The following is a 27,638-nucleotide window of genomic DNA, read 5'->3' on the forward strand; positions in this document are numbered from 1 at the left end:
CATTGAGTTTGCCTTCTGATAGGTTGAGACCTGTCTTCTCCTCCCTTCTGGGTTGGAGTGGCCCATTGGCGAGGTTTATACTGAGCTTGTGGTTGCCCTCTGCCCTTTGGGCGCCTGTATTTACCCCTCTGAGGCCTGTCAGTGGCTGGAAAGGACCAATTTTTTGTTGGCCAGTTTCTGCTGAAGTGAGGGGGTTGTACTTGTAGAAAATCTTTGACTGTCTGCATTGATTTCACCTTATCTTCCATTTTCTTTAAAACTTCTTCTGCTTTAGCACCAAAAAGAACATCCTGCTGTAAGGGAGCATCTAATAGTTTTGCTTTAACATGATCAGGCAGACTTTGTTCTTTTAACCAGACATGCCTACGTATAACTGATCCAGTGACAGCTGCTCTGCAGGAGGCCTCTAAAGAATCAAACCCACATTGTAAGGTATGTTTGCCCACCTGCTCGGTGGCGTGCAAGAAATCCTGTACTTCTTTAATTTCAGATTGTTGAGGTAAGGTGGTTATCTTTTGTTTTAACTGAGAGATCAGAAATTGCTGATATTTAAGCATATGAAATTGACAGTTTAGTGCTCTCATAGCTAAAGTGGCTGAGGTGTAAACCTTTTTCCCCCATCTGTCTAGTGCTCTTGAATCCCTTTCAGAAGGTACTGGATTTTTAGCCATGGAAGCCTTAGCCCCCTTGGGACCCTGGGAGATAGTCTCTGGGTCAGCTACTGGGCTTTTGTAAAGGAATTTGTGGGAATCAGGTACTCTGTAGTATCTGTCAGGCTTGGCCAGGGCAGGAGGTAGAGAGTCAGGGTTGAAACTGGATTCTAAGTAGACATCATCCACAATGTCCAAAACAGGAGGGATGGCTAGAGGTCTGTGTTGGGGAGTAAAAGAAACTCTCTCAGCCTTTTCTTGGAATCAGAGTAATCCTGACCTTCCCAGTGAAAATGTTCCCTCATAGTGTGTAAAGTTTCCCCAAAAGAGTAATCTTCTGGAGGGGAAGCTGAGGGAATAGATTCCTCAGCATCAGAATCTTCATAAGGAGAGAAGGAATAGTCTTGGTCCCCAGAGGAATCTGAAGAAATAGACAGTTGTTCAGAGGAAACAGATTCTTCCGCTTGTCTAGGCCTTTTGTCAGGAGGAGGCTGTGAACCCCTGATAAGAGAAATCAAATCTTCTGCCATTTTGAGCATCTGTTTCTTAGGCATAGGGCCTTGAACAGGTGACTGAAGTGAAGCCTTTTTTGATTTAGAAGGAGTCTTTGATCTAGAAAACGTTTTGACTGTAAGAGTCGTCGGACTGAAAACGCCTTCAGAAACCAATGGCGTTTCAGAAGTACCGACGTCCTTGGAAGGTAAATCGTCAGTAGGGCCTGAAGTAAAAGGCTGCGTCAGCCTAGTACATTCCGACAAAATATCTGTAGCGGTCTCGGTTTCCAGAACTGCAGTAGTCAGAGACTGCGTCGGAGCCTCACTGATAACCGGAGAACGGATCAACCGAGGCCTCGGAATTGGGCTTAGGCCTGGGCTGTCGGTCCTTGTCCCTGCGTGGTAGTCGATAGCTCCGACGGCATGTTATAGTTAAATTTTCTACCAAAAAAGTGTTGTGCGAAATCAAATCGTCTTTTAATAGTACGTTTATTAAATCTAGCACAAAAATGACAAGAAGTGACGTCGTGATCAGGGCCTAGGCAAGGTATGCAATAAGAATGAAAATCCTTATGAGGTATTTGCTTCCCACAAGAAATACAATTGTTAACTTTTTCTGACATCGGTCTGAGGCAAGAAAAGTTTCCCCAACGGGGTACTTAGCTTTATAGAAGACTTCGGTCTGAAATTTGAATTCGAAAATCTCAGGAGTCGGCTGACCGGCACTTGCAAACTGCTTCTGCTTCAGGCACCGAGCGGCAAGAAAGACTGAAGAAAATGGCGTTGGTTGCAATATATGTACCCCTGGTGCACTGACGTCAGGGATGAGGTGACAGCAACCGACGTTGGACCAAGACTTTGGAAATCCGGCCGACTGCGGGACCGCCTGACGACAGGATAACCCAAGTGTGATGACTGCAGCAGGGTAACACGATGACCATCGGGAAAATCTATAAGGAACCACTGTCACATCCTCTATTGTTCACAGATCCGCAAACAAACCAAACTGTTAGGTGTAGGGTAATTATATCGAAAGTTTGTCCAGTTAATTTGCTGGGAAGAGATCTGATGTATTCGTTTGGAATAGCGGCAATTCCCACACCTAAAGGCATTGAGGCGAAAAGGTTAGAGGATGGCTTGGTGGTACAGGGAGTACAAGACTTGTTTTACTGGTATAGCCAGGACTTGATTTTAAACGGGCCGGGGTGGGTTGATACAGATTTGATCAACCTAGCTTTAAGTAAATCTAGGAGCGGGTCATCGCAGGTTGCGGCGCACTTACATTGTACAATGTTCTACAGGAAGGCCCCTGGTCCGGATAAAGAATTTGAAAAAGAATTCTTTAAGTACAAATGTGCAAGGATAATTTTGAATGATATGCTTTGGGATACGTAAGGTAATACAGTAGTGACCTGTACTTTGACCAAAGAAATGAGTTCTTTATATCGCTTAGGTTATAGCCCACATATTTCAATTACTAAAGCGGTGGGGACACATTGGGTAGATTTGGCGAAAAAGGTAACGAATTGGGACACAATGTCCGAAAGTCAATTGAAAGATCAACAGATCCAGGTACAAAGATTAACTTGGGTTACTTGGGCACAACCAAGTGCGCACTTCAGGGATGACAGAACAGAAATGGCATGACAAATCCTCCTAACTCAAGAGGAAGATAGTGCGTTAAGTGCCTTACCTGTAGATTTATGGTCAAAAGGTAAAGGGGATGTAGGACTGATGAAAACAGTAGGTGAAGTTTGTATAACTCCAAAGTCAGGTTTTAGACCTCGTAAGCACCAATACCCGCTAAGTAAACAAGCAGAGGAAGGAATTAAGCCAGTTATTGAGCAGCTAAAACAGGTAGGAATTCTTGTTGAATGCCCAGATTCGCCCTGCAATACTCCGTTGTTTCCTGTAAAGAAACTGGATGGGTCATGGAGGTTGGTTCAGGATTTACAAGCAGTTAATTTGGCTGTGATTCCAAGAGCACCGGTGGTCCCTGACCCCTATACATTACTTAATGATTTACTACCTCAGCACAGATATTTTTCTGTCATAGATATAAGCAATGCTTTTTTCTCCATACCACTACATAAGGAGAGTAGATTTTGGTTTGCATTCACTTATCAAGGTAAAAGATACACCTACACCAGATTGCCACAGGGTTATTGTGAGAGTCTGACAATATTTGCACAAGAAATGGCTGTGAATTTAGCTCAGTTTGTTCCCCCAGAGGGAAGCCAGGTTCTGTTGGACGTAGATGATATTTTGCTGGCCTCACCCACGCAGGAAAGTTGTAGAAGGGATACCCTTACCCTTCTTAGTTTTTTAGCTGAGCAAGGACATAAGGTAAATAAAGAAAAGTTACAGTTGTGGAAAGCACAAGTAAAGTACTTGGGTTATTTAATTTTGCAGGCAGGTAGACAATTGGAGAACAAAAGAAAACAAGCAATTCTTGAGGCACCTATGCCCACAACTAAGCGGGAGATGATGTCCTTTTTAGGTGTGACTAAGTTTTGTAGAAGTTGGATCCCTAACTATGCTGAGGAAGTAGGGCCATTGACCGCACTAATCTATGACACTCCCATGGCAGCTAAGAATGATATACAGTGGACAAATACGGCAATACAGGCATTTAATAGAATTAAGCAATTGATAGCAGGATCCTCTGTTTTGGGTTTTCCGAACTATTCTAAGCCGTTTATACAAATGGTTGATTGTAAGGGAGGATATATGACTTCAGTTCTGGTACAAGTACATGGGGATAAACAGAGGCCGATAGCTTTCTACTCCTCCAGATTAGATCCTGTTGCAAGGGCATTGCCGCATTGTGTTCAAGCTGTAGTGGCAGCTGCCATGGCAGTACAAGCCTCAGCATCATTAGTTTTGTTTCACCCATTACAATTGCGGGTTCCACATTCAGTTGCTACTATACTTTTGCAAGATAAGATAACCTTTTTATCTCCTAGTCGACATTTGTCATGTATGACAGTGCTGCTGACACAGCCTCATATGACCATAGAAAGATGTACTACTCTTAATCCGGCGACACTTTTGCTGACTCCAGAAGAAGGTACTCCACATGTTTGTTTAGACAGCATTCATGACAAAGTGCTTCCCTGACCAGATTTAACGGATATTCCGTTGGTAGATTCTGATCTCGTTTTGTTTGTAGACGGATCAGCAAAGAAGGACACTGTAGGAAAAACACTAGTAGGGTATGCAGTCACCACAGAAACTGAAGTTTTGGAGGCAAAAAGATTGTCAAACATTTATTCTGCACAAGCAGCTGAGTTGGTGGCTTTGACTCAAGCTTGTACCTTAGGGGAGGGTAAAAAAGTGACAATTTATACAGATAGTCAATATGCTTTCTCCACTGTACATGTTTTCGCTCAACAATGGAAGAATAGGGGAATGGTTACTGTGACAGGCAAACCAATAAATCAAAGAGATTTAATTTTACAGTTGTTATATGCAGTGCAACTGCCACTTCAGATAGCGATATGTAAATGTTCCGCACATACCAACAGAAAAGATCCTGTCTCCAGGGGAAATGCACTTGCTGATATGGCTGCAAAAAGGCAGCTCAAAAAAATGATTTGCTTTTGCATGACAATGATTTAGAGCCCGGACACCTCTTAGATTTAAAGACACTAAAAGTAATGCAAACACTGACAACACAGAAGGAAAAATGTCATTGGGTAAAATATGGTATCACTCAACAGGATGGGTTGTATAGGGCATCAGATGGCAAAATGGTATTACCCTCAAACCTTTTTAGGTATGCTGCATTGGTTAGCCATGGATCTGCCCATGTAGGAGTACAGACGATAATTCAAATAGTGTCTAAGGTGTTTTGGTGTAAGGGGTTTTCAACTTATGCAAAGCAATTCTGTTTATCTTGTTTATTATGTGCAAAGTATCATGTTCAGGGGGGAGTTAAAAAGTTTCAGCAGGCATTAACCACCCCTCCATATCCATTCCACACACTCTCTATGGACTTTATTGAATTGACACCCTCAGAGGGAAAACGGTTCTGTTTAGTCATTATTATGCTTTTTCTAAATGGGTAGAAGCTTTTCCAGTAAAGCACCCGAATGCACAAACAGTAGCAAAGCTTTTGACTACAGAAATAATTCCCCGATTTGGTTTACCAAGATGCATTTACAGTGATAATGGGTCTCATTTTGTTAACCAGATTGTTCAGAAGTTGGGTCAAGTGTTTCAAATTGATCTTAAATATCATTGTGCTTACCATCCCCAATCAGCTGGACTAGTGGAAAGACATAACGGTGTCTTGAAGAGTAAGCTCCACAAACTGATGGCCTGCGTGCCTTCCCTTGGCACTCCTGTATTTGCGAATCTCACCTTCCTACAAAGGACTTACACCATTTGAACTTTTGTTTGGGAGACCATATTACATCCCGCAGTGGCAAGGATTGTTGCCAGCGGAACGTGAGGGGGGTGAGGATCTAGCGAATTATATGAAAAAGCTGTTAAATGTCAAATCTCTTGTAACCAATGACTCCTTTGCAGATTCCAGAAATGAAGCCTTGTTAAGCGTGGCACCCGGGGACTGGGTGTGGATCTGAATTGTGAAGAGAAAGAATTGGTCATCCCTCAGGTGGGAAGGCCCATACCAAGTACTTATCTCGACACCTACGGCTGTAAAGATCGCTGAGAGGACTTCGTGGATTCATATCACCCACTGTAAAAAACTCAAGGCTCTTCCTTCTACCATTGATATTGATCAAACTCCACCGGACCTCTAAGCTCAAAGTATCGCTACAAAGGGGAATTAGCCCAATGGAGGTTAGTTCGTCTCAAACCCAGTGAAGAAACCAACGGCGCGAGGTAGCCCTTAGGGAGGATGGTCATGTTCAACTGGTACTTGAACTGTCACATGATGATGATTTTGATGACAAAAGTAAATATGTCCATACGAGAAGGAACAGTTGCAAGAGAAAAAGGAATGGTGGTGCTGCAAGCGCAAACAGGTGTTACTACTGTGTTTAAGGTGAAACTTTGTGAAGGAATTTTGGACTGTTCTAAATGGAACAATAATAATTTCTTGACTCATGCAAAATACTTGTGCAATAGAGACTGTACGTCCTGGTCAAATGTTTGGTGATCAACAGATGTGAATGGATGGGAAACAAGTGGTGCAGTGATACTAGAGAAAGATAAAAGCAGGCAACAAAGAATAAAAAATTGTGCATTCCCAAGGTACCGAAGTAATTACTATAACCATTGTGTCACCACAAGAAAGTGATTCAGGAGTTTATGGAATCGGAGTGTCCCTTCCAACTAGAACTGATCCTTTGGGGACCCTCCAACTTAAAGTACAAAGCCTTAAGAATGCTACAAATAAAGCAGATTTTGCCTTCACAAATGAAGAACAATTGTTACTCGAGACGGGATTCGTACACCATAATGAATGGTTATCTTGGGTTAGATATAGTACCCGGGAAGCACATCGTGAAAACTGTATTTCTTGTGCTGAAGGTAAACAGCAACTAGCGACAGTCCCATTGATGCAAGATGAAGGTAACCTAACGTGTCTGTTAAAATTATTCTTCAACAGAACTGAAAATAAATGCAAAAATGAAACTCAGCGTTTTCCAGTCATAAGCAAAGTTGAGAAACCGCCTGCAGCGATTTCCTATCCAGGTTCGTATATGTGCATTTCCAGAGATGGCACAGGGAAGAATTATGGCAATATGGGACAGAACTATTGCAATGTTACTGTGAATGGCAATGAGAATCCATTTCTGGAGAACCAAACTCATAGTTTAGCAGACATATGGTGGTTATGTGGAGACAATAAACTCAGGTCAAGGCTTACGATTCCCTGGAAGGGAACTTGTGCACTTGTAAAGTTAATTCTGCCATTCTACATTTTCCCAGTTCCGGCAAGCAATTTCGTAAGAGAACCTGAAATAAAGCCGAAGTGGTTGAGTACGAGAAAAAGAGAGGCACTGAAGCAATCTTTCGATAACGGTGTCTACATCGATAGCATTGGCGTACCAAGAGGTGTACTTGATGAATATAAAGCAATAAACCAAATAGCAGCTGGTTTTACATCCATCTTTGTCTGGATTCAACCTAATAAGAATGTGGACTGGATCAACCACATTTACTATAACCAGCAGCGTTTTGTGAACTATACCAAAGATGCATTGAAAGGAATTGCTGAACAACTGGAGGCCACTTCACAGGTGGCATGGCAGAATCAAATTGCGTTGGATATGCTCCTGGCCAAAGAAGGAGGAGTTTGCAAGATGTTTGGGACTTTCTGTTGTACGTATATTCCAAACAACACTGCACCTGATGGAAGTATCACTCGAGCTTTGAAAGGTTTGGAAATGTTATCTGAAGAATTGGCAGAGAACTCTGGGGTAAATAATCCCTTTACAGACTTTCTACAAGCGTGGTTTGGAAAATGGAGTCATCTCATCAGCAGTTTCCTGGTATCCATTGGAGTCGCTGTGGCTATCGTGGTGGTATGTGGTTGCTGTTGTATACTCTGTATCAGAGGTCTTCTACAAAGACTGGTTGATACTGCTGTTACGAAGACGATGTACCAGCAATTGCAATAGTCTGGTGAAAGTGAATACATTGAAATGTGACATTTTGCAAATGTTTTTGAAGTTTAAAAGTTTGTCTTGAATGAAGTAATTTATGCAAAGAAAAACTTAGTTTTTACCATATATTGCTGAAATAAAAAGACAAATAAAAGTGTTTTCAGGGGGGAAATGTTAAGAGAAAAAGTTTTAAAACATACTGTTATTTGTCTTTTTCCTCTTCTTGCAAAGTGAACATGTTATTTGTTGGGATATGCCTATCAAAGATGGGCCTCATCTGTGAACAAAATGCAGCATTGCTTATGAACCTGAATAATAACTGTTTTCTGCATTTCAGAATAAAGAGATTTGGTTATAGCTCAGTGAAGCCTGGGATAAGGATGCACGGCCGAGTAAGAGTTAATTTACTGAAGCAGGCTGTGTGTCCTGGAAAATTTGAGCTACCATTGTTGAACTGAACATTCTGTACTAACTGTTGGTTTGAGGTGATTTGTGATAAACATGTTTATCCTATATGTTTTTCATAGCCAACTGTCAACAGTCAGAAATGTAACAAAAAGTTATTTTGCTTGCAGTATAAAAGTTGATGTCAGTAAACAAGTTGACCAGAGGAGATCATCTTGGCCAACATGCTGTGTAATCTGGTTAGCTGCTAATAAAGAAGTTTTTCATCACCTGAGGCAGTTGCGACTCGTTTGAATTTTTTCTTCTGACAATAATGACGAGTGCGGGTTTGTAAAGGGAAGACAAACTTTGGGCAACATATTAAAATCATTAGTGGCTATTCAAGAAGCTAAGAAGTTGAAGAAACTAGTCTTGATGGTCAAAGTGTTACAAATAATGGGTTTTCCCGGGGGCTTTATAGAATTACTAACAAATATTTATAAAGGGACCAATGTCTGTGAAAACATAAATGATGAGCAGACTCCAGTGTTTCAGGTGAGAAGGGGTACAAAAGTCAGGGATGCTTTGTTATCACCCTCTTATTTACATTATACCTGGAATCTCTAGTTATGAAATTAAGACACTAGGGTGGGACAGGAAGAGGCAAAGTTGGCTCTGTACAACGATGACTTGATATATATATATATATATATATATATATATATATATATATATATATATATATATTCGAGACTCAGAGAATCAGCTGTTGTACCTTTTTGAAATATTAGAGCAATTTGGAAGTGTCAGGATATGGAGAAAACACAAGTAATCTTGATTAACTACTGCCCATCAGAAAAGATAGTGAAACAATACCCAGATTTGGCATCACAGATTGGTGAATATTAATTAATTAGTTTGGAAAGACCTCCAGAAAAACAAATACAAGGCAATTATACCAGATTAAAGAGAGGAATTGTTTATTTATTGTTTGAGGTGGTGTATATATATATATATATATATATATATATATATATATATATATATATGTATAGCAGTAGAAAGTAGGATAGGAGATGAGTAATTTGGATTCAGATCAGTATGCAGCACAACCGATCCAATGTCTACTGAGAGGCAGACAGTTGATAAGCTAGAGACGAGGAATGAGTCCAACTGGGCATTCCTAGACTTGGAAGAAGCATATAACAAGGTCCCAAGAAAGCTGATTTGTGCAGTCCTGTGATGACTGAAGTCCCAGAAACACTGGTAGAATTAGTGCAGGTTATGTACAAGAACCCGATGACACAACTACAAACAGTGTTTGGACTCTCAGACAGATTCCTAGTGGGAGTGGGCATTCATTAGGATTCAGCTCCGAACCAACTGCTATTCATACTGGTGATGGACTATAATAGTAAACAGGTTGAATGGCACAGATCAATAAAGCTGCTGTATGCAGATAATATGACACTACAAGCAAACTCTGAACATGAACTTCAGCAACTACAGAAATGGAATGCAAAACCGAAGGCACATGGGATAAAACTAAATATAGATAAGACAGTTGCAATTGCAGAAAATGGAGGGAATCAGAAGAAACTGAAAACTGAGACAGACAGGAAAATAGTGGAACATGTTTAGAGTTTCAAGTACCTGGGAGAGGTGGTTGAGGAGACGGAAAGTTTGAATGAGGAGGTCAAATCTATAGCTCAGAGGGGTTGCAGCTAACTGGCACAGTGTGTCAGGGATAGCATGTGACAGATTAATGCCAAAGAAGCTGAACAGTATGTTGTACACAACTGTGGTGTGACCAGTATTACTGTGTGGTACAGAAACATAGGCGGTGAAGGCACAGCAACTGAGGGAGGTAGAGGTAATGCAGATGAAGTGTTTAAGACAGGTGGTTGGATGCACACTGTGGGACAGATAAACACATGAGAACATCAGAAGAGAAGCCCATGTAGCTCCAATTGCAGAAAAGGTCAAATGATGGTGATTTAATACATATGCAGGAAAGCAGAATACATTCTGGTGAAGATTATTTGGGATTGACAGGAAAAAGGTAAGAGAAAACAAGGGAATCCGGCAAAGAGATTGATGGACTGAGAGAGGGGACCTGCGCCAGTCAAGCATGACTAATGAAGAAGGTAGGAGAGTGGCACTGATTTGAGAGAGATGATGGCATTTGATGTGAAACCCCAACCTCATGTAGAAAATAGGAAAAAGGGTGTGGTTGACGACGATGGTGATGGTGGTTGGAATAAAAAGTACATGCATTACAAATATTCATCTTACCCATAGCCTTATAATGTTTTCAGGCAGTGCAATTTAATTCAAGAGAGTGGTGCTTTCAAAATCTGGAAAATTGATGGAAGAATTTTATTTGGAGCCAGGAGAAGCCTAGAGTTGCATGGGACAGGCTGCAGGGGGAAATTGGGAGGAACAGACCTAACAGCATATTGAGGAGCTTACCAGCTAAAACTGTTTATGGTTTGGCAGTTTGAATCAGACCTAGCCAGATGGACAACATAAGCAAATCAAGCAGTGGTACAACAAAGTATACATCCAGTTGTCACTCTATGGCTGGATATCTGGGGGATGCAATTAAGTCTTTGGGTGGAAATAGTGATAAGACATAGCTGGTTATTGGAAAGAGGAAAGATGAAGGAAGTTAAAAATTGGTTGGCACTAGCTAAGGAAGGGTCCACAGTGAAGGAGGCAGGGGTGGAGCTGAAAAAAAGGTAGGATATTAAGCTGAGATACGAGTGTTGAGAGGATCTGGAGGACACACTGAGTTTTATGACATGGGATAAATTTACAAAATTCTTACAATTAAAAATGGGAAATTGCAATAAAATGCAGTGGTCTAAGAGAGATTTATAAGGTTATTAAGAGAGACCAATCTTCATCTTTGAGGTTGCCATTATGGGGCACATACTACAGGAGATTCAAAAGGTCATCTTGAAACAGAAGGGGCTGATATCAAGGTTATATAAAGCAAAAGAAGAAATAAAATTGCAAATGAAACCCAAAGTTGAAAAGGAATGGGAGAAAATACTAAACTGTCATTTATGGGAGTCCCCGTGGTATGAAGTAAATAAAGGTTTGAAATCAGTAAAATTTAGAACATTTCTCATCTTTACTTGGAAGTGTTTATGTATATATTTTTATACTCCTATAATGTTGGAAATAATGCTTCCAAGTGCATTAAAAGCATGTAGGAGGTGAAATACAGGTGGAATTAGAAAACTGGATAAACATCTTTTGGTCCTGCCCAAAATATGTGTAACCAACGAGTACATTACAAGAACTATTGGAATAATTTTGGCTTGGGGTGGAGGAACCTATACCGACAATCTACTTCTTGGGGACAGCTCCAAAGGTAGTTAGTGTTCCATGCAATAATGTTAGCCAATCATAAGGTGATCACAAACAGATGGAAGAAAAAGATTCATCAGGAAGGTCTGATGCAAGAAATAGCAAATGAGGAAGAGATTATAGCAGGGGGAATAACCATTCCAAATATATGCAGAAGTGGGGAAAATAGCTGAGGTATGAGGAATGAATAGAGATGTAAAGGGGAAAGGAATCCACTCTTTAGGAAAAAAGGGGAAAGAGATGTACAGATTAAAGGGACATCAATGGTCTTCAATAAACTCTACAGAATGCACAATGTATACACTGACAAAGGTACTTACTGCCTATTATAACAAGTTATGTAATTAATCGCATTAACTACTTTTATGTTTGCGTTTACATTTAATTTATTTGTTTCCATATTGTATTAAGATGACATCAAAATGGTATATGCATGTTTACTGATTATGTTGAATGTGCAGAAAAAGACCAAATATGATAACACTAGTTTTAAGTTAATAGATCATGTAAATGGCTATAGCTGATTAACTTAATATACATTCTGAAAGATAGTTTGACTGCCTTGGATGTTGAGATTGGTGATTTGTCTATGGATAAAAGTAAAAAAGTGATCTTCTAAATAAGTGGACAGCCTAATCACCAAAGTTGGACTGAGCCTGCATTTATTAGTTTACAAAGAGATAAGTAGCCTCTGAGCATAAGGTAACTTGTATATAAAAAAAAGGTTGGTGTTTATTATCTGTATGTTTAAACGACATTGTAATGCAGCCCTTTACCTTTTCTTTCTGTCTCATAGATATTTTCTGGTTTTCACCTTCTGTGTATTATTTATCTTACTTATTTATTCTTTGTTGATTGGGTTAGACACACTAGGTTAGTGGTCTCTTTTCAGGGGAGACTTGATGCGGTACTTTATACTACTAGGGAAAATCAGGCCAGGGCATTAGGGAACTTCTGCTACTCTTTGTGATAGGTGCTATGGGAGCTTTTACATCTACCTGAGCTACCATCTACTCACTCAAATGGGATTTTGGTTTTATGAACACCACCACACTCAGGAGTGCAGCAACCCCTTATGTTGTACTGCAGTGTCAGCAATGGATTTACCTGGTGTGGGAACAGAACTCACAGCTTTCTGCACCAAATGGAAGGGTGCTACCTGTTGCACCACTTACACTGCTACTACAATTTATTTTCTCAATACATTTACCCTAATCTTTAATGTCATCACATTTATAGGTTCATAGGTTCATAGGTTCATACTAGGCTATCTGCCCAAGGGCATTTATAAGCCTAGCTAGCCCAGTTATATGTGGCTTCGCCACCCTTTTGAATAAAAAAAAAATCATTTATGGTAGCTAGGGGTAGCCTTGTTTTTTTCAAGGGTATGACTATTTTTTTTTTTTTTTTGGCGTTTAACTTCAGGCCCAGTTATCCATTTCAGTGAGCCCTTTCTGAGGATATCTGTGTCTAGTGTCAGATGTGTTTTGACTATAGTTTGTTGCAGTCATCTGCAAACTTTGTCATCTACCCTCCTGTGTTTGCTTGTACTTCAGAAAAGTGTTGCTTGAACAAGAGTGGACCCAGGACAGGACTTCCTGGACCAGGACACCACTTGTGACCACTTTTGACAGGCTTTGAGTCTACTCTGGCTCCTGGGGCCTGTGTCTGTGCCAGTTTGCAACCCATCTTGTGATGTGTGGGTTTACATTTACATTCATGGGTTTTTCTCGATGATATGAGAGTGGGGTATTGTGTGGGGGCCTTGAAGGCCGAGGCCGCCTGGCTGGGGTGGCTGTATGGACTGCCTTTCCTCATCAATGGCCTTGGTGACTGTCTCGAAAAAGTCACAAGAGTTTTAAAGGTTTCTTTCTGCTTTGGGATCTGAGTTGGATCCAAAGTGCAAGTTCTTTAAAGTCTTATTGTTTTATTTATGAGTATTTATATGTTCCATTATGATTGTCTCCATGCAGATGCAGATAAAGGGGTAATAACTATTTGGGTGTAGGGTGAATGGGGTGGTATGAAGTGGGACCACACCGTGCGCGCTCCACCCTGGCACCCCTGAGAGGTTGCTGTCCTGAGTCTGTCCTGACCCTAACTGTGGGTTTAATTCCTAATTGGTTTAATCGTTCCACCGGGAGTTCATGTTGGCACAAGCATGGCTGTGTTTTTTGGTTCTGGGAGGGCAGTTCTCTTGATGGCTACTTGGTCTGGGGCGGGGCTCTCTCTGGAGATAGGGGGGGGGGGTGGGGAGGGGGGAGAAGATATCTCTCCCAGGGTATGGCAGTGAGACTGTTTTTTCTTTCTTTCTGATTTGCCCTTTTTCTACAAATATGCATTTATTGCCCCTGTGATGATGGATTTTACATATCTTGGGTGTTCATCAAATGAATAAATTAAATTAAACCCACATTAGGCTAGTTCAGTGATACAGGAGGCAATGTCTATTTTATAGTTTGGTTCTTTTTTTATACTTTGGTTCAGGGTGCTTCTCTGTGGTACAGCAGTCAGTATTTCTGACTCAAATCATATGTTTTGTAGTCTGGTTCTCAGACAGGGTGCTTCTGAGAGCAGTCTACATGTCATCCATGAGGTTTTTTTTTTAGGTGCTCCAGTTTCCTCCCACATTTCAAAGACATGCCATAGGTGAACTGGTGATCTGCCAGACTTCCCTCAGGTGGATGTGCATTTTTTTTACAGCCATATCCCCTGATGGACTACTATCTTGTCCAGGATTAGTTTCTCTGTCTTGTTTTCTCAGTACCAGGATAGGTTACAGTGCACCTGTGACACCGAACTGCATGAACGAAATCCACACTATCTTTATGTATGTGGACTCTTTCAGAGACTCTATCCCTTCATTGCCCCAGCTTCTGAAATCCAGAACTCATACTTTTCTTTGGTACAACTCTGCAGTTAAGTTGACTGTGAACCATACTGTTTGGTGATCCCCTGTTCACAAATTACTGTCTTCATCCAAATCGGAAATCACCTCTCTTGCAATTGGGAAAACAGAAAAAAACTACATTTTCTCAAGTCTCAACAATATTTTAGTATGGTATGTTCAAGTATATATTTGGGAGAAGGAAGGGGGGTAGGAAGGGATGAATAGCTATGATATGATGAAAATTAATTTTGTGCAGGTGTGTGTGTGTGTGTGTGTCTGTCTGTCTGTCTGTCTCTGTACCTCTGCATACATGAATGTCAATAATTTCACTAAAGCAAAATAGCATAACCCCAGAACTAGCATGATGGGTGCAGAAACAGGGCAATCCATCTGCACCATCTGCTGGCAATCCATGTTTGGGAACAGACTTGGATTGCTGGTAGGGCTTACAGGGAAAGGAAAGGAAGAAGCAGATCTCAGATTAATACAGGAAGTGGCAATGATGGACTGATGTCAGCGCACTTGCGAGTCCCACAGATAAGGCAAATGATCAGCTACCAGCTACCACAAGAATGATTGATCCCAGGATCCATGCTTGCTGCTCCCCATTGGAATATTTACTTCCTGGGCATAGAAGAGAATTACTGTCAAGTTTAACTCATTCAGCAGTTGAAGGCCCACCTTGTGAAGAATCACATCTGGAGCAATTTGGGGATCCAGAGATGAGCAAATGGGGAATGCAGGGAGAAATAGCTTGAGGTTGTTTGAGGGGGAGTGAATTAAAGTAAACAGACAGCTAGCACAGCTCCAGCAATGGCTAGGTTGTGAAGATGAGATTCTTATTTTCCATCCTGAAAATAAATTAAAACCAACTACATTTACAATATAGAATTGCCTGCTAGTAAAGAACTGATGTCTTCCTTTCTTTCACCATTGGCTGGAACTCTATTAAATATTCATTCCAAAGAATCAGTTGCAGGTAGTACTGATAAAATAAACAATACGACCTCACAACTATGTAGTCAGTAACACTTGTGGATCTAAACGATGCTTGCTATATGGAGCAGACAATCGCAGTATTCTAAGGCAGAAGGTCTGGAAGCAGGCCTTGATTATGCACTGCTGACTAACATAACTACTGACCTAAAACTAGCTGATGTCAGTCTGTAAATATAATGGTTGTATGACAACATTGGTAATAGGGAAGCAATGTAGCAACTTATCCTAAATAAACTTTAAATCAGCAATCATGAAAAAGAGATGCATGAACAATGGTGCTCTTTTGAGATTTGCTACACCCTCACAATAAATAATTTCAAATTCATCATGATCTTCAGAGCTTTACTTTTATCAGTGACTCACACCCCAAGGGTAAACAAAATCTCCTCAATATTCATAAGTAAAAAAAAAAAACAAGAGTTGCTTACACTAATATGTCACTGTCAGTGTGTACTTACTTATAAACACAATTATTATGAGGCTGAATTTATCCAGGTCAATATTTGGATTTGAGAATGTGTCACAAAAGGTGGTGTAAATAATCATAAGGAGAACGCAGCTGCTAATAGCACCAAACGGGGGTTTCTTCCTCTCAAGCCAGTCTTTGATGTACCTTCGGACAATCTGTAACACAAACAAACCAATAAGTTGACTTAAGTAGATGCTGGAGTCAAGCTGGGCATTGCAAAATGAATCTGACAGCAGAGTAACAGAATGAAAGCAGAATTACTCAAGACGGTGGCCACAGCAGATTTCAAAGCTTTCCTGCCACACAACTTTCCTTCTGGGGAATTTAATATTTTTAGTGTAACTTCCAATGGGCAACAATAATGAGAGTGTATTTTCAACCGAATTCAAATCCAACCTTAATCATGCCAAATGCTTTTTGCTAGCTGTCACAGAGATGTGCCCATTAAGCGTCCCCAAAGTTTATCCCCTCTGCTGATACTAATGGAGGCATGTAATTACCACAGTCCCTACTGTATCAACAGACAATTTCAAGTGCAACTTTGGGAACCTTAAAAAAATCTGACATCTGGAATTTCGTGAGACTGGATAATCGAAAGTGATCTATAGAACATTTTAATATTTCAGTAGTCAGTGATGTACCAGAAGTTTCTAATTAAATTATAACTCATGCTTGAAAAGCAAAAGTGTCTGTGTTGTGGGAGTCTAAATAATTTAGACCCTGAATATCTGTTTTTCTATAATTTCAAACATTAGCTGCATAACTTTTAGATTCTGCTGTTGCAAGATGAAAATGTAAATGTATGTTTGACATTTTTCAAAGACACACACACACACACACACATATGCACACACATACACTATATAAGCCTGAATATACTTAACTCATTAAAATAATTTGGTAGTACAAAAAGGCACAGACTGCACTAAAAATAATTATCCTCTGTCATGAAAACAGGAGTTTACTGATGTTTCATTGTTTCTATGAATTCAGTGGGCAGGTACAAGAATCTCTAATTTTAAGAATGAGTACATTCACTGCAAATACAAAGTAAGGGACTAGCATTCATAAACTACAACAGAAAACTATAAGATACTAGGGACTTGTCCACAGGCTAAGAATTAATCTCTGAATCCAGTCCCCTGAGGTTTAAGAATGGGCTTGTAAAACTTGGCATCTGGCTGAAAAATTAACTGAAAGTGTGCTTCATGGCAAACTTTTTACCATAGCTGGAGGGCAGGCCATACAAGAGTGCTTATTCCCACTGGAGGCTGGGGCAAATATACAGAACAATGAATAATCACAGCAGAACAAAGGCAGACATCTGGATGTGAGCACATTTTACTATCCTTACATCTATCTCTCTCTCTCTCAGAAAACTGAAACTAACGGACAGCAATAGTAAGGCACCCCCACCCAGTCAGTTCCCAAATGCCACTGTCATTTTAACAGATTCCACCTATCAGGTCTACTCTCCTGCTTGGAATTTGCAGGTGGTAACTGTATACTTGGCAAAGGCATGAATTCTGAAGAAATTTACTGCAGCCCAAAATTAGAAAGCCAGACTTTATATAGGTGCATACACAAACATGCACAAATACGGGTCTATATATTAGAACATCGAAGTTTCAAAAAAAACTTTGAATGTTCTAATATCGAACCCTATTCAGCGAAAGCTGAAAACATCAAACATGCAGAACAGCAAATTTTTTCCTAAGGAAAAAATTTGCTATTCCAAAACACACACACAACACAAGCACACCAAACAAACAGCAATCCACACACATACACCTAAAATCTTACACCTAACCCTACACTAAACTATACACACACCACTAACTATCCACTTACCTTAACCCAAACCCTAACCCTAAGGTCCGTCACTATCGCACATTCACCTCACCCGCACCCTAACCCTAACTCAACCACTCTGCTCTAACCTTCACGTCCACACAATCGCACACTTACCTGACCCGCGCCCTAACCCTAACTCACCTAACCCTCCCTAACCTTCATGTCCACACAATCGCACACATACCTAACTCTAGCTCACCTAACCCGCCCTAACCCTCACGTCCACACAATCACACACATACCTAACCCGCACCCTAACTACCCTAACTCGCACTCAACTGCAAACTTACCTGAACCCGACTGTAACTTTCCGCCACAGCACTGAAAATACCGAAGCAACAGAAATAGACAACCAAATTCTTTCCCTAGGAAAAAATTTGTTTTTTTTTGTTGCTTCGATATTTTCAGCTTTCGCTGAATAGGATTTGATATTAGAATATTCGAAGTTTTGAAACTTCGATGCTCTAATATAGACCCCACAAATACAATAAAGACTTGGCAATATTTAAGGAAACAGATCACTAACATTCAACAGGAGGTAAGAATTCAAGTAACAGTATTGCATCTATATATAGACAATTTACAGAAAGAACATGAGTAATAGCTAATACACAAAGTGGCTATTTTACTCTTGAGTTGTAACCCTTGATATCCAGCACCTGGAGCAAAATGTTATCACATATATGTAAACACAGAAGGCTGCCTCACAACCCAGAGTGTGGAGCTATCCATTCCCTACCCTATTCCCAGACATAAACCTCTCCAATGACTTACAGTGCAAGATTACCACTAAAAATTTATTCCAGGGCACTATATCAACCTTCTCTATGAAGTAATACATCCTTCTTTGTTGAACTGTCCCTTTTCATACCCCATTCTCCCATTATGTAAGGGTCAAAAATCATTTCAGGAAGGTCATCAGTTCCATTAGAGTAACACATGATAGAGCAGTACGGAAGTGTCAGTTTTTGTACAATTCACTAGATAATTTACAACTTAGTGGCAAAATAGAATGTTAATTTTTTTATGTATTTATAAGTATTCAATTCCACTTTCTTTATGGGACAAGCTGATAAGGCAAAAATCCCCTTTTTTGCAGAAGACCTAGGGGAAAAACAAACCACGCAGAAATGTAAGTGCAGTGCAAGGAAATACATATGTATAGTACATGATATACAACACTGTCATCAAAATTTAGTTGCAGTAGTATTCAGAAAACATATATGGTATATAGTGTTCAATGGCCCATCACTCCACAACATTGACTGAGTCAGAGTTTCCACGGTTTCTTGCTCCTTCCCTTACTGTGCAACTCCAACTGAAGTTTTCTACTGTTTCTTAATGAAGATTCACAGCACCTTTATGCGACGAGTGATCAAATACTTCCCATTCCACCTGTTTCTCCCTAATTTGGGGATTCATTGTTCCATCATGCTGTGACACTACCAGAGTTGGATTTTCTACACTAAGTCCTTCACTTTGCAGATATTACACAACTTCAACTTCTATTTGTTTAACTTCTGTTTTACTAATCATCTGTTCTATGTTCTCAGTTTTAAATCTTATTTTTGGAATTGTAAAAGTTTCCATATCTGGGTGCCTTTGCCTATATTTCTCTTCCAATATTTTTGGAGCTGCTTTTTTGTACTTTATTGTATTTTTGTTTTGCTTTCTCCTTTGCATAAATATTGCACCAAATCAGACCTCTTTCTTTCCTGTGTCCATGTTTCTTTTTTGTTCCTTTCAAAAATCTGTATGTTTTGTTCTTATATTTTTGAACTTCCTCTGTCGCTTTTTCCAAGCAGCCCAAAGTTTCTTTGTCTCAGTAAGGTTTTTCATGGATTTATTGCATTAATGAACAAACATCTGCATTTGAAACTTTTGAAAGTTTTTCCTGTGCAAGTATTTTTTCCTCTAATTTCATTCTTAATCTTTTTGAATATCTTCTATCTGGAAATTCTGGGCTTCGTGCTTGATAGTAACAATACATCATTTCTTCCTTATTCTCAGTAGTCCACTCTATCATCTTCAGGTCTCTTTTTTGGCCTGTCAATTTTTGTGTGTTTTTTTTTTTTTGTGGACTACTACTTCCTTAAACAACAGGGGGGGCATAAAGGAACAGACCTGTCCAGTTAAGGAAGAAGACATCTGGTTTCCATGCTTCTGGAGTTACTGTCCAGCCACCGAACTTTCAGTTGCTCTCAGATCTGAAGCAAACAGGTCTGTCCCTAGTACATCCCACAATCTGGTCTAATCCAGACATCTCTACTTAACAGCCATTCGTGGAGGTCTGCTTCAGATCTGCTCAGCCTTTCTAACACTTTCTGCTCTGAGGGGGTATAGGCTGCAATCAGTATTACTACCAGCTTTAATGCTATTTCCCAAGCTTACACTGGTCAGCCAGCACAGCAGGTAAGAGTTTCTCCTTACTTATTGATGTGCCTCATCACAGTTGTATTATTTGTCCTTTCTAATGGATGGGGAACCAAGACTTCAACATGGAGCACCTTGCTGTAGGGATGTGATAAAGGCTTTTATGGCAAGGGTGATAGCCATCATCGCTGATGTCTATGTGTTTTTTCCTTATTTTACCCTTACAAGTTCTCTGTACCTGAAGGTCTTCCAAATGAGACTCCTGAATGATGCCTGATGAATCTATGGTCTGAGTCATTGAAGGGAGTGATGTCCTTTAGGGAATAACCTGATTCTATGCACACTGTGAAGCCATCAATAGATTTCTTTCTTTGTGCAGGGATAGGAGGGATTTTGGTCTCTAATGGCAAGGTATGTTGACACGACCTGTTCCTTAGGTGCCACTAGAGCTTCCTCTATGCAGAGACTGTGGACACAGTGGACAAGCCAAAAGGTAAGGAGATCAACTGGAAGTATTTGCCCCTGCTGCAAACCTGAGGTATTTTCTAAGCTTTCTGGTGAAAGAGATATGGAGACAGGCAACCTTCAGGTCTAGCATTACCATGAATGCATTTGAAGGGTGAGACCCTTTTGAATTCTGGGACCCTAAAGAAGTTGTTCAGATAGAAGAGGTCCACAATGAGCCTCCATAGACTATCTTTCCTTATAAATAGGAAGAGTCTTGAATAGCAGACTTGTTCTTCTTCCAGGAGAATATCTTTTATGGCCCCTGACAGGACTATGTCTTACATTAGTTCTGGTATGAGAGGAGCTGTTGTTTGGGAAATGAAGCAATGTCCTTCAAACACAGAATGTCTAGAAACTGAAATTATTTTTTTAATGATGCTTAATACCCACTGATGGTATGTTATTTCCTTCCAAAGGAGGACATGCACTTTCCAACATTCTTGGGGGGAAGTAGGGTAAGAAGGAAAGGGGCTGGATTGTGGTAGGCTTTAGGAAGGAAGGGGAATCATAGACTGGTTGAGTCATGCCAGTTCTCTCTGGGTATTTCAGCTCTGAGGGTACATCACATGGTTCCACTTTTAACCATCGAAATGTCAAAACATCAAAGTTCAGATCATCGAGACCAGAACATTGAATTTTGAAACGTCGAAGATTACAAGTGTAACCAAAAAAAAAAAAAATTAACAATTGTATGCAGGGGGGCAAACCCCCTACCCCCCACTTTAATATTCCAACTCTGAGACCACACTACAATGGAGTAAAGGGAAATCTCCCATTTAGGGCTATATGCAGAAGCGCTAAACAGGAGATTTTCCATACCCTATCTGTAGTGACATCACACAGATGGCACATAGACACACACAGTATGGTGCCCTGCAAAAACACAAACATTCTCCCACCCACACTTAACTTTTTCTTCCCCTTCAAACCTTCTACGTTTTCAAACTCTATGTTCTGTTCTTGATGATCTGAACTTCAATGTTTTAAACGTTTGATGGTTTGAAGGGGAACTCATCACATATGTACCTTACGCCTTGTATGTAGGACATGCATCTGATGTATGATGTCTGGAATGTGTGAAGGCTTTGGTATGCTGGCCAGTCACTAGGCTATCCTTGGTAGGATATACCAAGAGTAAAGAATACTGCAGCAATGATAAGAAAGGACATCTAGTGATTACACCTACTTTGCAAGATGACAGCACAGTTGCTTTCTTCCACATTCATCCCCAACCTCATACCCGGCAACTGCAGCCACTCTGCTGAGACATATTGCATATCTAGGTATGGTTAAAAAGACCACAGTAATGTATTTCATATCTGTTTCATATAAACAAATTATCCACAACAAACTATTCCAATGTAGTTCACACAAACGTTAAGTAGTCCTACAAATCCAAAATGACTCTTAAATGAGCAAATAACAAAAGCTGGTCAGATTATTTCAGCCAAAGGCATCATTCCATCAAGTATCCAGCAGTTATAGCCATTCTGTTAGCTGACAGCAATGCATATTTAGTCCCCCATGCCCAACTATTGCAGCTACTTTTCTTGGCTGTGTACACCACAGATGTCGGATTGTGGTATAAAAAAAAAAAAAACATAAAAAAGTATTTAAAGTTTGCTTCACACAAACGGACAGCAGAAAAAAATAAGGTTTTCCAGCCTACTTCACAGAAATGCATGGTAGTACTGCAAAGTCAGAATGACCGTTTTAAATGATCATAAAATAAAATGGTTAGTTGCTATCATCCAAGTGCAACCTCACACCATATTTGGCAGTTAAACCCACTGCATTTACTGGAAACAAACAAATAAGTCACATACTTTATCTTATGGAAGCCCTCTCCTGCATGAAGCAGTTATAGCCGCTTTTTTGACTGTATACACCTCAAACATCTGACTGTGATAAAGTTATGACCACAGTATCTTCCCTTGCATTTACCTCCAATGCAATTAGCCTGTTTAATAAAACTTCTTCAGCAACAGGATCACACTTGGCTTTGGTCCTACTACAAAGATATCTTTAGTGTTGTCATACAGCACGGAAGTGAATGTAATCCTAGCTGGTTCCATCCAGAGCTGCATAGATGCCTTGCGATCGGACAGGTAAGTTGTCTGGTTATTCCAGGCATCTGTGTATCTCTCTTTAAAGAACAGCTAGAAACACTCAGTCAAATACAGCAGGGAAGAAAAATGAAGACATCCTTTTTAAAGAAGTTGTAGTGAGCATCTTAAACAACTGCAGTACTTCACTTCAAGGACTGTCACATCATCAAACCCCTTTTCCCATTTTCTACATGGGGTTGAAGTGTCATGTCAACTGTCACCATCTCTCTATTCAAAGTCACTATCCTACCTTCTTCAGCACTCATGCCTGATTGACACAATTCACCCACCTCGTTGCTAGACTGCCTCTTTTCCTCTTGCCTTCTTCCTGTCTGTCCCAAATTATCTTGACCAGATTGTCTTCTGCTTTTCCGCACATGTGCCTGAACCACCATAATCTGTTCTCTCTGACCTTAACTGCAATTTGAGCTACTATGGTTTCTGCTTTTATGTCTGCACTTCTTCATCTGTCCCACAGTGTGCATCCTACCACTGTCTCAGCACATCATCTCAATCACCTACAGCTTCCTCAGCTGCCCTGCCTTTACTGCCCAGGTTTTTGTACCACATAGTAGAACTGGGTGCACTAGTACTACTGTATGGCAGTATTGGTTGCACCACTGTTTTCTCCATCTTACCTTTTTCATCTTCTTTGGCATTTTTCTATCAAACATTACTCTGACACTCTATACCAGTTAGTTGCAGCCCATTTGATTCAAGCTTTGACCTCCTCATTCAAATTTCCTTTCTCCTCAACCACCCCTCCCAGACACTTGAAGCTGTTACCCTGTTCACTATTTTCCCTTCTGTCTCAGTTCTCATCTTCTGATTTTCTCCATTTGCTGTCATTACAACTGTCTTATCTGTACTCAGTTTAATCCAAAGTACCTTCAGTTTTGCATTCCATCCTTTGCTGAAGCTCTTGTTCAGAGTCTGTCTGCAATGACGCGATGATTGCATACAGCTACTTTGTTGATCTGTCCCTCTGACCTGTTTGCTAATGTAGTCCATTACCAGTATGAACAGCAGTGGGCTCAGTGCTGAACCCTGATGCGCCCTCCTCCCACTGGGAAACCCTCTATGAGGCCAAACACTGTTCTACCTGAGCCATTGGATCCTTGTACATAGCCTGCACTAGTTCTACCAATATCTCCCGGATCCTAAACCACTGCAGGACTGCCTAAATCAGCTTTCTTGGGATCTTGTCATATGCTTTCTCCAAGTTTAGGAATGCTCAGCTTGACTCTCTCATCTCTAGCTTCTTCAAGTATCTGCCTCATTAAAAGACCAGAAAGAATGGTCCATTATGCACTAACACTATTGATATTAACTAACTGTTAACTAAGATGTGGCCACAAGCCAACTAGACATATCTATACTTTGGGTGAGATGGTAAACTGTGGTCCCATCTGCTTAAGTTGGTGGTAGTTCAGGTGGATGTAAAAGATCCCGATGCATTTATCAAAACAAGCAGGGGAAGTTCTCCAATACCCTGATCAAATTTCTCCTGGAAGTATTAACACCACCTTGGGACTCCCCTGAATAAAGCCCGCTAGCCTACTGGGACTAACCCGGTCAACAAAAGGTAAGCAAAAAAAAAAAGCCCAAAAAAATAAAGTTGTTAGAATATATTTCCATGTTGCCAAACATGGCATATACAACTGCATTCACAATATGCAGTTCAAAACCAGTGTACAGCTACCATCACTCACATATTCTCTTTGTACTCTGTCAGCAGTGGGAAATACTGGATACTTTTCTCTTGTTATAAAGTGCAATGCAAAATGTCACAGCTCCAGTCAGGAGCCCTTCTCCCATTAGGTATATCTCAGAAGAGGACATTTCAGCATACAATGTGTGCCCATACAGATTTTTAATTCAACACTGCTATGCTGCTTTATTTCACAACGCCACTCCAACAGCACTACGTCACTAATTATACCTCTCAACTGTACAGATTTTCGCAGAATGTCCAGATTTTGGCATCATATTTTTGGTCTGTTTTTCATATACTTGTGGTTTTCTGGCAAACTAGTGGTAAATCATTACAGACTGCAGTTAGAAAATAATGACAGACATTTGAGTTTTGCACTTCACATCCTTCACGAAATTCATGCTAATGCAAAACCTGTTATTCTATCAACTTTCTAAGTTTGTAAAAGCAATATTTCAAAACTGTCCCTATTTTGGGGAACTTGTTCCACTTTTATTTAAGGCTTTGTCCAGATTTCTTGCTCGAAGACATTGAGAGGTGTGTAACAATGCATGTTTTTTTAATTGTGTATGCTACTTATCTGTTGCAATAAAGTGCAATGCAAAATGTCAACTCCAGTCAGGAGCCCTTCTCCCAATATCACAGAAGAGGTCTTTTCATCATACAATGTGTACCCATATACTTTTTTTATTTAACAGTATTACATTGGTTTATTTCACAACTTCACTGTAACAGCACTGTCACTAGCAATATATGTTTTCTTTTAGACAGTGTATGTTACTTTTCTGTTGCTATAAAGTGCAATGCAAAATATCACAGCTCCAGTGAGACCCCTGGCACAGCACAAGTTACAGTAGTACAGTTTGGGTATTTCAGAATCATGCTAGGTTGTGTTTTATTTGTAAAATGCAAAGCAGAATGTTAACAGCTCCAGACTAGTCAGAAAAGTACTACAATACAAATGTTACTTTTGAAAACTATTTTCAAATACTTGTACATTACTCTTCTACTGATATAAAGTACAATGCAAAATGTCACAGTTCAATTCAGGATCCATCATCATCTGGCATGTCAGAACAATGCTTGTTGTGAACAAAAATTTGTTATTGCTGCAATGTGTGTTCCATTTTTTCGTTCAACGGTACAGTGTTAAATTTTGGTCTGTGCAGACTTATTAAAGGATTTATATTTAACATACACACATCCATGTATTCAGCTTTACATTTTAATAGAATTACTTTTAATAAAATACATTTTAAAAACTTTATTAAACATTTTTAGCAATTATTAAAGCAAAACCCATCCATGATCACGTATAGCTACACATAATTCACAAACAAGGAAAGTGATGACTCAAAAATGCCAACAAACAAAACATCCTTTAAAATTACAAAATGTATATCTTAAAAAGGTAAAAAAAAAAACAAACAAACACAGAGGTCATTTCCTCAGTGCAATAATGCTCCCCAGGGTGTGTATTATGAGAAAATAATGAACCTCCAGGGGTGGGTAACCCTATGCTGTCATGCTTCACAACATCCCTCAGTGATCCATTATTTCCTTATAATGACAATCGTGTAAGGCATTATTGCTTACTTATAGCTCAGAGTTCAGAGGAACTGTCTTCCTGCGACTGCAGGTGATGCAGAACGTTCTTTCATTAAATCCTAAATTTTCAACTGGTTTTGGTGTAAAAAAAAAATACCTCTTTTAAATGGCTTGGGATCCAATGTATTGCATACTTCACCAGCAAATGCACATCAAAATTAAAGCATCATGAACTTCATGTAAAGGAGTGTGAGGAATAGATGTTGAACGGAATTTATGGTGAAGTTCTAATGACCAGTTCTGTGAAAACGGTCCATGGTGCTTGACTGTCTGCTGTAATAGTTCTACAAATTTAGAAGTAATGAAAAAGGGGCAGATCCAAGCAGAAGTCAGTGGGATCTCCTTTGCTGAATTTCCCCTTCCATCCAGAAAGGGATGTGGAGGCGGGCTGATTATCTTTGAAGGTTTCAAGGAAGATGCAAATTTCTGATACAACAGTCTTAGATAGCAAGGAAATGTTTTCAGAACTGGGTGATGGCACTATGAAACAATTGTTTGACTGCAGATGTAGTCTTCATCTCCCAGTTTATATCTCTTACAGTGCTGTCTGTTGGCTTTCCAAATAAGATAGTACAAACTTGGGCATCTAACACTTGGTGTGTTGACATTCTCGGGGTATATGTTTGCCATCAACCATCCATGCCTTGTCAACCCTATACCAAGATGTCCCTGAGGCTACAGCTGCTACATCACAGGCACCCTTGAGATTATGTACCTAAATCTTATAAGACATAGAGTTCAAGCTCTCAAAGTTTGTCCCTGATATCACCCTCTGGTAGACATTAGCTGCACTTCTGCATTTGGCTTAATAAAGGACTCAGACATTGAACTATTTATGCCAAATAGAGATCTTACGGCCAAGTTGCCATTTATGAACTTTTTATTACTGTTAAGTGTCAAAAGGTTTAGATTCTCTATCAGAAGATAAAGTAGCCAAGTGAAATATCTTTCTCTGCTGTGCAGAAGGAAAAGAAAGATAATTGCAGCTTCTGCTTTTTGATTATTATGCAAGTCTGGTTTTTCAGTAGGTGCCCTACCATGTCTATTCTTCCACAGCACCCTCATCAGCTGCCGCACTCAGGTTGCCAGGGTGAAGCTGACCATACATCTCTTTGTTTAACCACTTGTTTTCTCATTTCCAGTGATGATCAAGGATCCAAACCCAGGTATTACAAATAATCACAGCTTCTCAGAAACCTAAGACCAGAAAGATTCACAGAAGTAAAAAGTCAAAACTTCCCTTATCGAAGAACAACAAAGAGTAGATCTCTTTTCAGCCCTGACTTCTACAGTCCTGACCTAAACTATTTTATTCAAAATCCAGGTAATTTAGTCTTATTACCAAAGTCTTAAAATACGCGTTGAAAAGCTTTCCTAAAGAGAATCTTCCACTCCAAATCTCCTTCAATTTAACACACTCCTCCTTGGGACTTAAATGTCATACCACAGAAACTCATCTTACCTGCTGATTCTACTGAACTTTAAGTTATTGTCCTTGAAAACCTTATTTCTAGTTTCTATTACTCCTGCTAGATGAGTTTCAAAGTTGTAAAACCTTTCATCCAAGTTCCTATATACTGTGTTCCACAAGAAAGGGTTACACTTAGTCAGTCACTCATTTATGCCTAA

General features: G+C 40.0%; 1 protein-coding gene across 1 annotated transcript in view; it reads right to left on the reverse strand.

Moving 5' to 3' along the window:
* The window catches only part of SLC10A7 (solute carrier family 10 member 7), a gene marked incomplete in the record, with an annotated part of 2,703,821 nt that overhangs the window by 320,845 nt on the left and 2,355,338 nt on the right, over positions 1-27,638 (reverse strand). Inside the window, 1 exon segment of the mRNA XM_044062239.1 lies at positions 15,835-16,000. Coding sequence (XP_043918174.1) covers positions 15,835-16,000 — 166 coding nt within the window.

Source organism: Protopterus annectens, chromosome 2.part1, assembly GCF_019279795.1.
Source record: "Protopterus annectens isolate FY-2018-M chromosome 2.part1, PAN1.0, whole genome shotgun sequence".
Lineage (NCBI taxonomy): Eukaryota > Metazoa > Chordata > Ceratodontiformes > Protopteridae > Protopterus > Protopterus annectens.